Source organism: Canis lupus, chromosome 5 (genome assembly GCF_048164855.1).
Source record: "Canis lupus baileyi chromosome 5, mCanLup2.hap1, whole genome shotgun sequence".
In the NCBI taxonomy this organism is placed as follows: domain Eukaryota; kingdom Metazoa; phylum Chordata; class Mammalia; order Carnivora; family Canidae; genus Canis; species Canis lupus.
In genome coordinates, this window is record NC_132842.1 from 10,224,974 (window position 1) to 10,238,467 (window position 13,494).

General features: G+C 46.2%; 1 protein-coding gene across 2 annotated transcripts in view; it reads left to right on the forward strand.

Annotated features, from left to right (window-relative positions):
• The first annotated feature begins 326 nt into the window (after positions 1-326).
• The window catches only part of NEBL (nebulette), a 341,680-nt gene continuing 328,512 nt past the window's right edge, over positions 327-13,494 (forward strand). Inside the window, exons 1-2 of one of the 2 annotated variants that reach the window (XM_072825449.1) lie at positions 327-507; positions 1,748-1,842. In XM_072825449.1, coding sequence (XP_072681550.1) covers positions 439-507; positions 1,748-1,842 — 164 coding nt within the window. In that variant the 5' untranslated portion in view covers positions 327-438. The remainder of the gene's footprint in view (positions 508-1,747; positions 1,843-13,494) is intronic. The other variant, XM_072825451.1, reaches the window with a different exon arrangement.

Below are 13,494 nucleotides of genomic sequence, written 5' to 3' on the forward strand. Positions count from 1 at the left end.
GGTTTGGCCTGCGCGGCGGCGGCGGCGGCGGCGGCGGCGGCGGCGGCGAGGCGAGGCGGGGGAGCGAGCGAGCGCGAGGGGCGGGAGCCAGTGCCTGTGAGTCACCGGTACCTGGAGTGCGAGCGACGCAGAGCCAGCGGCGCGGAGCCCGAGCCCGAGCCCCAGCCCGAGCCCGAGCCCGAGCCGAGCCGCAGCCCAGCCCGGGCCCGCGAGCGCGGCCGCCCCCCGCCGGCGCCAGGCCCCGCCGCCCCCGCCCCCGCCCCCGCCCCCTCCGCGCCCGGCTCGCTGGGGTCCGGCGCCCACTCCCGGCCCCGGCGCCCGCCGCGCGCTCCCTGCCGCCCGCCCAGAGGCGCTGCGGGGCTCGCCGGGGGATGTCACAGCGGCTCCTCGGAGCCCCCAGCCGCCGCCGCACAGCCGCCGCCCCTGGGAACCGCCACCATGAACCCCCAGTGCGCCCGCTGCGGGAAAGTCGTGTATCCCACCGAGAAAGTCAACTGCCTGGATAAGGTGAGCGGGGGGCGCCGGGCCAGCCCCGACCCTCCCTCCGGCCGCCGGGCTGCACCTGCTCCGGCAACTTTGGGCATCTGGGGCGCGAGGAGAGGAGAGGAGAGGAGTGGGGCTCCGTGCGAGCGTGGGTCGGGGCACGCGGGAGGCCACGCCAAGGTAAAGGCCCGCAGGAGGATCGGGACGGCACGCTCGGCGGGGCTGGTGGTGGGAGCCGCGGGGCTGGGTCGGGCTGCGGGCGGCGGGCTGCGGGCGGCGGCGGCCTCGGCGGAGCTGCTGCGGAGCGCGGCCCCGGGTCCGAGGCGCCCCGGCTGGATCCACCCGTTCCCCCCGCCGCGCCCCGCCGCGCCGCGCCCCAGCCCAGCCCCAAGCATCCGCCCGCACCCCCCACCCCGCGCCCCAGCGCCTCCCGCCACCGCGGCGAGGCGGGGAGGCAGATAATAATTAGGATGTGGCGGGGCGGCCGCTGCGGCATTGCTGAGAATAATCCCCGCCGGGAGCCGGCTCCGCGGCCGGCGGGATCCACGGGGGCTCGTGCACCCGGCCGGGGAATTCCGGAGGAAGTGCTGTGGGCCGGCCCCCCGCAGCCCCGCTCCTGCGCTCCCCGGGCGGGCACGGCCTCACCCTCCGGGAGAGCGACCCTTGGAACCAGCCGGGCCACCCGGAGATCCGCGCGTGGCATACGGACGCCTCGGAGAGCGCCCCGGCGTCGCGCCGGTCGTCCCGGGCTGAGCCCTCCTTTCCCACAATTTAGTAGAAGCTGGACTGGGAAGGAGGGTGCGGGCCACGGGTACTGACGGGGCCCCCCTCCTCCTGCGCCTTCGGGTTGCCCGACTTCGGTGGCCGCGTGTTTATTGAGATGCTACAGACACCGTGTGCAGGCGCTTTGCCCTGGATTCGTCTTCCTCGTGAAGCCGCGACACAGGTTCCATGTCTCCATCAGCCAGTTCAGGATTCCATTCTAGCCGCTCCCTGAAGTGCGGAAGGGATGGAGCCGTGCAGCTCTGCCGTCTGAGTCTGTACTGGTGGAGGGGATTCATTTAAAACTCAGTTTTAATAGCTGCCTGCCTTATTTACTTAAGTGAAAGTAGGCAAACACATCCACTGTTACCTACAATCATTGCGTTGTAGTGTTTTTCAAATAAGGGTGGTGACCGCGGTGCACCAAAAATAAACTCCTTTCTGTACCCACCCTGGAAAGCACTGGCATTGTACTAAACTTTTAAATTTTTTTTTTTTCCAGTATTGGCATAAAGGATGTTTCCATTGTGAGGTCTGTAAGATGGCTCTCAACATGAACAACTACAAAGGCTATGAAAAGAAGCCCTATTGTAATGCGTAAGTATTGTCAACACAGAATGCCAGGTGTGGCTTCGCAGCAGAACATGAAAGTGAGTGGATCTGCCTGTTCTGAAGAACTGACTCACGGAGTCGTGCAGGTGTGGCCGTGGCCAACGACTTGTTTATGCCACAGACTCTGGGGCCATGTACTTTGTTGAAGGGTCATTGCATTTACGTCTTTCTCAACGTGTAGGGTAATTTGTGGATGTCTTCGCCCGGGTTCGTTTTTGACGTTCACAGTGTTGCGGAGCTGGGAACGTTTGTTAGAAGCTGCAGAACTACACATTGAGAAAGTGTGGGCTCTGAAGTACATGTCAGCTTTCCATTTTAATCATATGATGTTGCCATATTGCAATTTTATATCTGAACCTAGTTGCTAGGGAAAGGAGTCTCGCTTAATCTTAGCCGAGACCACTCCAGAGATCCTAGAGCTTTCACGGGAAACTGAAGGCTTGAGAGATAGGTATTTCTGGTTGGTTAGTAGTAGGTCTGTTGGTGGGGATTAAAGAAGGTAACCTTTTTTTGGCAGGCTTTTCTCTAGGCCTGCTTTTAGACTATACTACTAGCAATTAGCTAGCGTTTATACGGTGCTTACCATGTGCCAGGCCCTGTTCTAAGTAAGCACTTTATGCATCCTGACTCGTTTAATCTTTACAGACTCAGGAAGGGGCTCAGATCATTCCTGGAATCTGGAGATGGGTAAACATTGGCTCCAAATCTCTACCTTGCTGCCCTGGGGCATGTGCCTCTCCACTTCTTGAGCATCCTTCCACCCCAGAGTGTTTTCAGCTACGTGCTCTTGGCCCTGACTGTTGACCTACCTTCTACTGGTTCCCCTGTAGGGGCCAGGCCTATTGGTCATGGAGGTGGCAGGGGATCCCTAGCCTCTTGGCTGGAATATTGCCAGAGACTCATCCTCTCTAGAGTTTTTGAAGTGGATTTGTTCAGGTCTTCTGGAGATGGAGGGCCTGTGGTTAACTGACACTTCACTCATGGGACTGTGTTTTCACAGATAGTAAATTTTTGGCAAACAAAAGTGGTGTGCTCATACCTCTCTGGTGAAGAACTTTTTTTTTTTTTTTTTAAATCTCTTTGTATATCTGTTGGTTCTAGCTTAGTGCTTATAGGTAGACTAGGAACTTTGCAAGAAATCAGCAAATGGGGCACTGAACAGAATTCAAGACTTTCTTGAATAAGTGGAGTTCATAGATATGGCCTGAACTCATCAGTGTTTTTCACCCCTCCTATACCATGCCTTTTATCAGTATAACATGAAGCAAAAATGAGATTTCAGTGTCATGGTCTCCTGCTTCTGTGTCATGAGAGACTGGCTAGCCATCAAAGGCAGTCAGCAGTACCTAGATGGGAAAAAGTCTCCTACAACCCGTAAACGAGATAATTGCTCTTTAATTTAAAGGAAAGTGAACCATTTTCCCATAACTACTCCAGCCCGTAGTCTCTGATTCCATCAGGCTTTCTGGGCCACATCAAGATTCTCCTCTTGGAGTTTAACCTGGTGGTAATAATGCCTTTGGGTGGCCCTTGTAGGCCTGGAGGAATGAATCGGGAGGAGAAGAGGAAAGATAGGAGAGAAAGAAATTGAGGAGAGAACAGTTAGGTTTAATATGACATGATACATATAGATATCTAAATATATGTACGTGTTTATATACACACATACATGCACATGTATACATATATAGATAGGAAAAAGATTTGAATTAGGGTGAAAAGAAATGACAAAAATAAAAGGACAGAAAAAAAGAGGTACAACCGAAGGAGAGAGTGTTCGGTTGGTTGGGGCCACTTGAAAATTCAGTGCTTACTGTTTCAGTTCAGCCCAATTAAAAAAGAATATCAGATTTTTCAGCAAGTCATGGCTGGCTGGCTTGCACCCTGACTTAAGAGTGAACTAGTGCCCAGAACTGTTGAGTTTGGACCCCAAAACTAAAAGCCTCTAATTGTAGATGGGAAACATCCTGCTGTGTTATTTCGTAGGCCCGAGTCTTATTTTAAATACTTTGGGTATGTCTAAATCAAATGCTTAACAGATTTTCTCTCTAAACTTTCTTGTAGAATTCAAGTACTTTGATATTAGGTTTAAGGGGAATTTTGGGGACACCCTCTCAGATTTCTTGCTTCGTATGAAACCTGGTGGTTCACTTTATTGAGCAGGGCAACCGGGAAAAGACAGAAATCTAGCTTTAGTGGGTGAATGATTCGAATTGATGGTGTCAATTTGTTTAATTTAGCTTTAAGTTCATGTCACAGCTTGATATGCTGTCTCCAGAAACAGAGCCTGGCAAAGTTGCAGGTTCTGTCTGCTGTGAAGGTTCCAGGCTGGAAAGCCTCTATTCTCAACCCTTATTTTTCCAAGGGCACAGGTTGCGATGTAAACTCGCTGGGCAGCATGGATTACCCTTTGGGGATTCTGAAGCCTCCGCTCTAATCCAGGTGGTGTGTGTCTTTCAGTTGCTCCCTGTGGTCTTGGCCAGAAAGGTTGCCATAATTTCTCTGGGTCAGTGGTGGAAAATTGATTCTCTGAAGCATACTGTTAGGCGAAAATGAAACATTTTGTGTCCATGTAGAACAATATTTTATCTGTACCCAGTTTGGCTCAGGAGTCAGTGTATGTCCACAGTTTAAATGAAAGTAACTATTCTTCCGCCTTGCAACTTGATATTGTGAAAATTTTCATATACACAAAGTGGTTGAAAGAATGATACAATTGACCTCTGTATATCTTCCACGGAAATCCCACTGTTACTAACATTTTGCCACATTGGCTTCATATTTCTATTTAGTTCTAATACACAAATATATTTATTATTGTCAGACCATTCGTCAGTTTCATGCATAGAGTTAGTTTCATATGTGGATATTTCATCCCTGAAAACAAGTGCATCATCCTTGTACTAAGAATAAGGATATTTTCTTAACGAGTCATAAACCCATTGTCACGCGTAGGAAAGTTAACCAAAATTTCAAAATATTGAAAATCCTGTCTATTTTCACATTTCCCCCATTGTCCTAAGAATGTCTTTTATAGCTGCTTTTTTCTTTCTTTCTTTTTTTTTAATTTTTAAAATTTATTTATGATAGTCACACAGAAGGAGAGAGAGAGAGAGAGAGAGAGAGGCAGAGACATAGGCAGAGGGAGAAGCAAGCTCCATGCCCCGGGAGCCCGACGTGGGATTCGATCCCAGGTCTCCAGGATCGCGCCCTGGGCCAAAGGCAAGCGCCAAGCCGTTGCGCCACCCAGGGATCCCTGCTTTTTTCTTTTTAACCCAGGATCCAGTTAAGGTTCATGCTTTACATTTAGTTGTGAAAACAACTTTTTTTGATTATTGGAGTTATTCAATATTTAATTTCATTTCTGTTGATTTACATAATTTGTCAGAGTTTCCATGAAGAAGAATTACATAGCATTTCTTACGAAAAAAAATAATTAAAAAGAACCGTTAAAATAAATATTAAGAATATGTTTAAAAATTTGAAAGGATAAACAGGCGTTTAAGTTTATTTTAAGAAAACATAAAAGCTTTTTATTTTAATTGATACCTGGGGGCATTTTTTTTAATGGGATGAAGTAGTGAGTATTTTCTTCGCTTTAAATATGTTGCTTGTTTATATTCTCATGTGTTTAGAGAAGAAACAAGTTTTCTATTTGATTTCATGCAAAGGAGAACACGTATAAAATATAATTTGCATAATATTTAAATTTTGATCTTTTGATAGAATGATCAAAGTGTATTACACACTAGATGTAAGATGGGCATAACACACATTTAGCTCCTAATGTGATAGTGCACACTGTTAAAATATTTAAAAACAAACCAGCGTACTTGAATACATGCCATGTTTTCATAGCCTTTATGTTTCATAAGCAGGCCGTGGATTCCTTAGCACATTCAGGATTTTTTTCATCATAGAACTTGCAAAGAAAAGGGGACTAGGCAATATTTTTTTTTTTTTTTTTTTTTTGCTAAGAGATGTTGAGAAAATAACACTAGATGATTAGACAACAAACATACCTCGTATTTGTATGTGAATTTATATGCCAAGTTAAACTACCCAACAAGCCACCCAAAGAATATAAACCCCAAGGCCATTTGACAAATAAATTATTTAACTTATCATGCGTGAAAGTCAAAATTGCATTTATTACGTGTTTGTAAAGAACATGTCATTTCTTCATATTTTCTGAGGTATATTATAGCTTAGAAATAGCAATGTCAATGACTGTCCAGTTAATGTACTGGCACCAAAGGCCTAGTTATTTTTAGGTCAGGGGAGGGCCCAGTTAATGATGCAGTAGTTTTTTTTTTTTTTGAAGATTTCCTTTATTTATTCATGAGAGACACACAGAGAGGGAGAGAAGCAGAGACACAGGCAGAGGGAGAAGCAGGCTCCATGCAGGGAGCCTGATGTGGGACTCGATCCCGGGTCTCCAGGATCACGCCCTGGGCCCAAGGCGGCGCTAAACCGCTGAGCCACCCACGGATACCCCGATGCAGTAATTTTAAGCAGGACCTTGGCAATAATTTCCCCTAAGTCATCACTTGTGCAGAAATCTCTTGGGGGCTGAGAATTTGTCCCGTCTGCCCACATTTGATATACCTTGTGTCTGTGTCAAATGTATCTTTAAATATGGGGCTGAAAGAACACAAATATCTGTGCTCAATATGTTTAACTATCTTTCCAAATAAGATTCCCTCTCAGCAAATAGTTTCACTTAACACGATTTTGGGTGATGTTAAAAATAAAACAGTAGGAGCTGTGCGCCGTGTTTACATTTGCTCTGCCTGTGTTAGCGTTCGTCTTGTGAATACTTATTGACTATCTATAGCCGGGGAGATGCTGAGCTAGATGCTGCTCATTATGAGCCGCCCAGAAGGGCCAGTGCCGCTCAGCCAGCCTGTCTTGAGGGTGATTATCTAGGCCAGTGCGCCACTAGCTCTCACTTACCATTTCTCTTCTGGTCAGTCCTGGCTAATGCCTTTTGCGAAGGGGTGCTCTGAGGACACGGAAGGAGATTGACTTTAAACCTGAGAGTTTTTCCACCATGTATTTCCCTTATCTCCGTTTGGACCTCTCAAACTTGGTTCTATGACCCTCCAAGGGCTTGAGTTGTCTCAAGGGGACTTATGAAATTCTTGCTATTAAGTTAGCTTTAATTAAGAACTTTTCATGAAAGGCGCTCTGGTGTAATTGGAGCTTTGAAGCAAGACAGAACTGGATTTGAATCCTGGCTCCATCATCTTTCTGCTGAGCAAGTGCCTTGATCTCTTAGCTTCAGTGTCTTCATCTGTAAAATGGGAATGGCAATGCTTACCCTTACAGGGCTGTGTGGGACTAAGGAGACCATGCACGGCAAGGTTCCAGCAGTTTCTGGCCTGTAGCAGACCTGCAGTAAACAGTAGTTTTTATTTCCTCAGTGGTACTTTTCTAAAAAAATTTTTTTAAATTTATTTGAGAGAGAGCATGAGTGGCAGAGGCAGAAGAAAAAGCAGACTCCCTGCTGAGCAGGAAGCCTAATGTGGGGCTTGATCTCAGGACCCTGAGATCATGATCTGAGCCAAAGGCAGATGCTCAATGGACTGAGCCACCCAGGCGCCCCCCACCCTTACTTTTTTGAGAAATGAGGAGGAAAAAGAGGGTAGAGGGAGAAGAGGAAGTATATAAAAGACATAATAGTTGTGCCTATTACAAGGTTTATACCAATGTTTTTCACACTGCGGATTGCTACCCATTAGAGAGTTATATCCATAACTTAGAGAGAGAGAGAGAGAGAGAGAGAGAGAGAGAGGTGAAGCATATCAGAGTGCATCTGACTAGGGAAATATGTATTGTTTTGGTAAACATTTTTTCCCAGTTGTGTGTGGACAGAGTGTATTGGATCATGACATAAACAAATATTTTTCCTGGAAGTGGTGGTCAAAAAAATTTGAGAAATACTAGTTTAGTTCCATATTCTTAATGCCCCCCCCACATCGGAGAGCACTGAAAGTTGCCGATGAGGACTACCCTGTGTGCACAGAGTTCATGAATTCAGATAGCCATGGCTTTCCCACTCTGGGTGCCAACCACACCCTCTCCCATACCTCACCGCTATCAGGAATCAGCTTGGCCATCAGAGCCACCATCACCATCTGATGAAGGAACCGTGGGCTTATCTGTCTGTACCTTCTTCTAGCTTGGGGTGACTCTGAGGGCATCTGTCTTGCTCCCTCTGCATCCCTAGAGCCTGGCACTTTGCACTCAATAAAGATTAGCTGCATCAGTGAGTGTGAAGGTCATGCTGCCTCGGTGTAGTCCTGCCTGCCTCCCTAGAGAGGGCTGCAGCCCAGCCTACTTTCTCTCGAGCAGGCAGGCAGAGGGGGGCAATGTGAGAAGCTGGCTTGAGAGTAGGCTCTGAGGAACCCGAATGGTGGTGTGGTGGTCAGGTTTCACAGAGTCTGAGTACCAAGGGCTGAAGTCTCCCTGCCGAGGCTCGCCATTGCCAAGCCATAATGAGCATGGTAGGATTTCCCTTCACTGCTTACAGGCTCAGTTTCAAAACTTGGTATTGTTCTAAAAGATTCTTTATTTTTTTTAAAAAGATTTTATTTATTTATTTGACACAGAGAGAACACAGGCAGAGGGAGCAGCAGGCAGAGGGAGAAGCAGGCTCCCTGCTGAGCAAGGAGCCCAGTGGATGTGGGACTCCATCCCCGACCCTGGGATCATGACCTGAGCCAAAGGCAGATGCTTAACCCACTGAGCCACCAAGGTGCCCCTAAAAGATTCCTTCTTGATGTTCATTTATTTTCTTCTGGGTTTAATTATGATCTGGGAAATAAGATAATAATTTCTACCTAATAGGAACTCTATAGAAATTAAATAGGGGGGGGGAATAATTTGTAAGCCTTAGCACATCAAATGACACCTATTAGGTATGCAAATGGAGTCCCTTCCCTTAATTATAAATTGAGAATGGTCTCCTATTTCCCCCTTAAGGAGAGGGGGGAAGTGTCACATTGTTAAAAGTAACAATTTCTATGGAAGGATATTGTGGTTTGCAGGAGTTCTAGGTAGCATCAATTATAATATGCCTTACCTGACTTTTTAGTTACATACTACATAGAAAAAAATTCAACTTCTTGCTCCTTGACACAGACCTGACGTGGGAGGATGATAGGGTTGTTGTTGTTGTTGTTGTTTGCATTTTTGTTAAAATTGGACGATTGAAAGTGATGGGTGGAGACATTTTATTTGAACCAAACAAAAAGATTCCAGTGTATATACAAAGTGATCAGCTTCTCAGTTACCTTATTGAACCATTGATGGTATCTCATGAATTTTATTATCTTTTGAAATCATTGTAGAAGACTGTATTTACGCATTACATACTGAGTTCTGTTACATTTAAAAATGTTTAAGAAAGGGGTTCCTGGGTGGCTTAGTCAGTTAAGCGTCCAACCTCTTGGTTTCTCCTCAGGTTGTGATCTCAGGGTTGTGAGGTTGAGCCCCAGGTTGGGCTCCTTGGGACTGTCTGCTTAAGATTCTCTCTCCCTCTCCCTCTGCCCCTCCCCACCCTACTCTCTCTCTGATATAAATAAATCCTAAAAAAAAAAAAAAAAAGTGTTTGTGAAAGGCGCCTTCAGTGTGTAGTCTCTTTATGATGATGTATTTATTATGGAATGATGTCAGATGAGAAAAGATTTGGAGATGAAGCACAGCAAATATCTCCTAAATCACGGTGAAATGCAAGGTTAATGCAAGATATAGATGTGTGTGCTTAAGGGAATATTGATTATGTGTCAGCTGCCTGTGGAAAGGTGCATTTTGGTATGTCTTCTTTAAACGTTTTCAGAGGAGTGCTTTACAAAGGAAGAGTGGTTCCTGGGGATGTCAGGAGTGAGAGAGAAGCAGACATCCCTCCACAGGACACCCTCCTTCTCCAGAGCCTGAGGCCCCTCCAAACTCCTCTTTTAGAGGAACAGAAAGTTGAATTTCTTTTCCTTTCTGTTTCTGTTCTATACTCAGTGTTACTAAAAGCCCTAGGCTTGTAGCAGTGTGAGAAGTGGGGTCTAGAGTAATATTTATGAGCGGAGTACCCAGAACATTTCACAGGCTTAGTAAAAGCATTATTACTGATTCTGAACTACTAGTGAATAAAACATTGTGCAGCCTTTCTTGTCGAACTGAGGTATGGGGCATGGACAGAACCAGAAAACAGGAACTTGTGAGAAGGCCCGGGTTTGAACAGCGAGGATTGTTCCAGTACTGGAAACATATTATTAATTTTATCTGTAGTCATCTGTGCATTTTTCCTTGCCACGTCCTTGAGGGAGTTGCTTTGTGTTCAACTTTTGTTTATTTTTTCACACTCTGTTGACTCATTCCCATTGAATCCTAGGAGGAGCTAGAAGAAAACTAGTTCGACGTGTGTATTTTTGAATAGCGTCAGATCGATAGGCAGACTGGTGGTCTGCTATACTTGTGCTTCAGCTCAGCAGTCTAAGAAGCCATTTCGACAAAAATCCTTGATTAGATCCCCTGATGCTCATTATCCATCAAAGACAGGAGCAGGTCAGCCACAGAGAGCGTGGGGAAATGGGATAGCTGTGCTCAGCTGAGGGCCAGAGGTTTGGGGTGTGGACTTAGACAGATGCCCACCAGCATTGAATTTGGTCTTTAAATGTGACTTCATTATCCATTAATTGATCAAGAACGTGACCTCCACCAACTCAGGCAACGTGCAGGAGCATTAAGACCAATGTAGTAAGCACACATGTCAGTGCAGAAAGACACATTGGATGAACAGATGTGTTTTTGATGTTATGTTTGGATGTCTGTATTATCCTCTCCTGGCTACTCTTCCCACCATACATGTGCCGGAGCCTTAAGCATCTCTGTTGTCCTCCACCCCTCCCTCGCCCTCATCCTGGCCCTGTATTCATTCCCTCAGTCCTTGCCCCTGCCCAGGCTCTCTTACCATACTTGGCCATTGATCTGATCAGTGTCCCCTAACTGGTCTCCCTGTTCCAGTCTTTCCCTTTTTGAAGGCTTTTTCTGCCGTCATACTTACCTCTTGAAATCATGGCTCTGGTGACCTTACTCCCTTGTACTAACACCTCTGATGGTTCCCCATTGCCCACAGAAAAAAAAGATTGGGTTTCTGACAGAGATACCTAGGGGTTCTTCATCATCTACCTTCCTCTGCTCACCCCTGTCTCCCCTCCTCCTCTCTGGTCACACTGGGCTGCTTGCCTGGTGCCTTCATCAAGTTTCTTCAGCTAAGTCTCAGTGTCCTCATCTGTAAAATGGGTATAATAATAGACTAGGATGAAGGATTCATTGGAGTATCCAAATAATAAGTTTAGCACAGTTTCAGGCACACAGCAAGGAGTTAATAAAAGGTACAGTTTCCATTGTTATGAAACTCGACACATGATCTGACCCTTTACTCTTGCTGTTTTTATGCCTTCCTGTCCTCCCCTCTTTTAAAGTTACTTTCATCTTTAAGGTACACAGCTGTGACAGTCCTTGTGAAGCCATCCTGAATCTCTCAGTCCATCACTGGACTCTCAGTTATATCACTTATCAGCAGGCCTACCTTGTACTGTGGCTGTATTTGTCTACCCATTGGAGGCAGTTTCCCGCTGAGAGTGGACCATAGAAGTTCACAGCCTGTGGGAGTTGGGGAGGCCAGGTCAGCTGCAAGAGCTTGACTTCTTCAAGGTATTATTTCTGGCCTCTGTTTAAGGAATTGAGAATGGGTGTTGCAATGATGCAGTGCAACTCTGACACAAACCACCCGGAATTAGTGTCAGCTCCACAAGTTCAGGGTGCGGTCTTCAACAAGAGAGATGCCAGCTGCAAGTTCAGGAGTCCCAAGGCTACCCACACTTCTGACCAACTGGCTACAAATTTGGGGAGTTCCCACAATTAGCGAATTAGCTAGAATGACGCAAAGAGCTCAGAAAAGTGCTATACTTAAGATGATTGTTTTATCCTAAAGGATACAAACCTGGGCCAGCCAAATGAGCATACACATAATAGGGTGAAGTGAGAGAGGGTCCTGGACATGGAGTTCTCTTGCCCTTGCCCTGTGGAGTCAGGATGTGTCTCCCTGTGGGCGCGTTGATGTGTTCACCGGCTAAGAATCCCCACCAAGCTTTGGCGTCCAGAGTTTTTATTGACATTTTATTACACAGACCTGATGACTTACTTATTGGCCAGGATGATTATTCAATCTCTAACCCTCCTCCCCTTCCTGGAGGAGGTCCACTGATACTGCCTGACTGAAAGCCCCAACCCTCTAATCACATGATTTTTGGAGTGGCCAGTCATCTTTTTAGTGTAATGCATGTATGGATCAAGGGCCTAGTGAATAACAAAGATATCTCCACCAACTTGGGAAATTCCAACTATTTAAAGTATGTCCCAGGAAGTGGGGACAAATGCTGGTCAAATTCTTTATTATACAACGGGTGTGCTCCTCCGTATCCTTTTCAGATAGGCTGGTTGAACTGTTGACACAGTATTGCTCTTTCACATCATGAACCTTCCTGTCCCACTACGGCAAGAATGATGATCTAAAACCCACCATATCTATTTAGTCAGTGGATAGAAGTTGGGTAAGATTTGCACACCATTTGCTGACTGCATGCAGGAGGTAGGTGGGAGGATCTACAGCTCTCTAGATTTGCTTTTCATCAATTAGCAAGTCTTTCCAACAGCAGATTACATTTTTGAGAGCAGGAATGGTCCCGATTGCCTTGGTATACTCGAGCACCTACTGTGTGCTCAGTAAGTTGCCTTCCATAGAGCACATTGCCCAGCTAGCTCTGCTGGGAATGCGGTGCCGGCTGTCTGAGCAGTACGGCTCACCTGCAGGCACCCCTAGCTGGCAGAGCTGACTGCACAAGAGGGGGTGGACTTCTTTCCAAGAGGATCCCTGTGGTGATCCCAGCTGGAGCTGGCCATGCTTAGACCCATAATATACATGAGCAGCAGCTACCACTAGAGAGTTTAGGTGAAATAGCGACATTGATTGCTGGATTATTGGCCACTGACATGCTACTGAACAAAGGATGATGGGAGTAGTGTCTACAGAGGAACTTTGTAGAAATCACTTTGTGACAACTCTGTTTTTCAAGGTCTCAGAAGTGAACGCTGTGTTCAGACATCAGACAATGTGCATATTCATTTGCATTTCCATCTTTTTTTTTTCCCCTCTGGAAATAAGTATGACTTATTTATTTACTGAAATGAAATGTAATCGGGGATTAATACATTAATTCCCGCTCAGCAACAAGTCTTTCTATTCTCTTATGGAAGAATTTAATTTTCTTTGGTGACTTGCTCCAGTGCTCTGTCTTTTCTCCCAGATTTCCAGAACTTCAAGAGCAACTCATCAAGATCTCTGTTGCTTCCCCCGTTCTCTCCCCCATGCCAGCTCTCTCTTTCTCTCTCTCTCCGTTTAAAGTCTTTTCTGTTGCCACTGACGTAGTTGTCTGATTTTCCTAACATTAAGTGAAATTCTATTTAAAAATTTCTAGATGCTTAAGGCACATAATAATTAAGGGTTATTCCTGTCAGGAATAGAAACACCATATTAGAACTGTTCTTCCTCAGAGGCTGCTAAAGAAGGAAAATCTT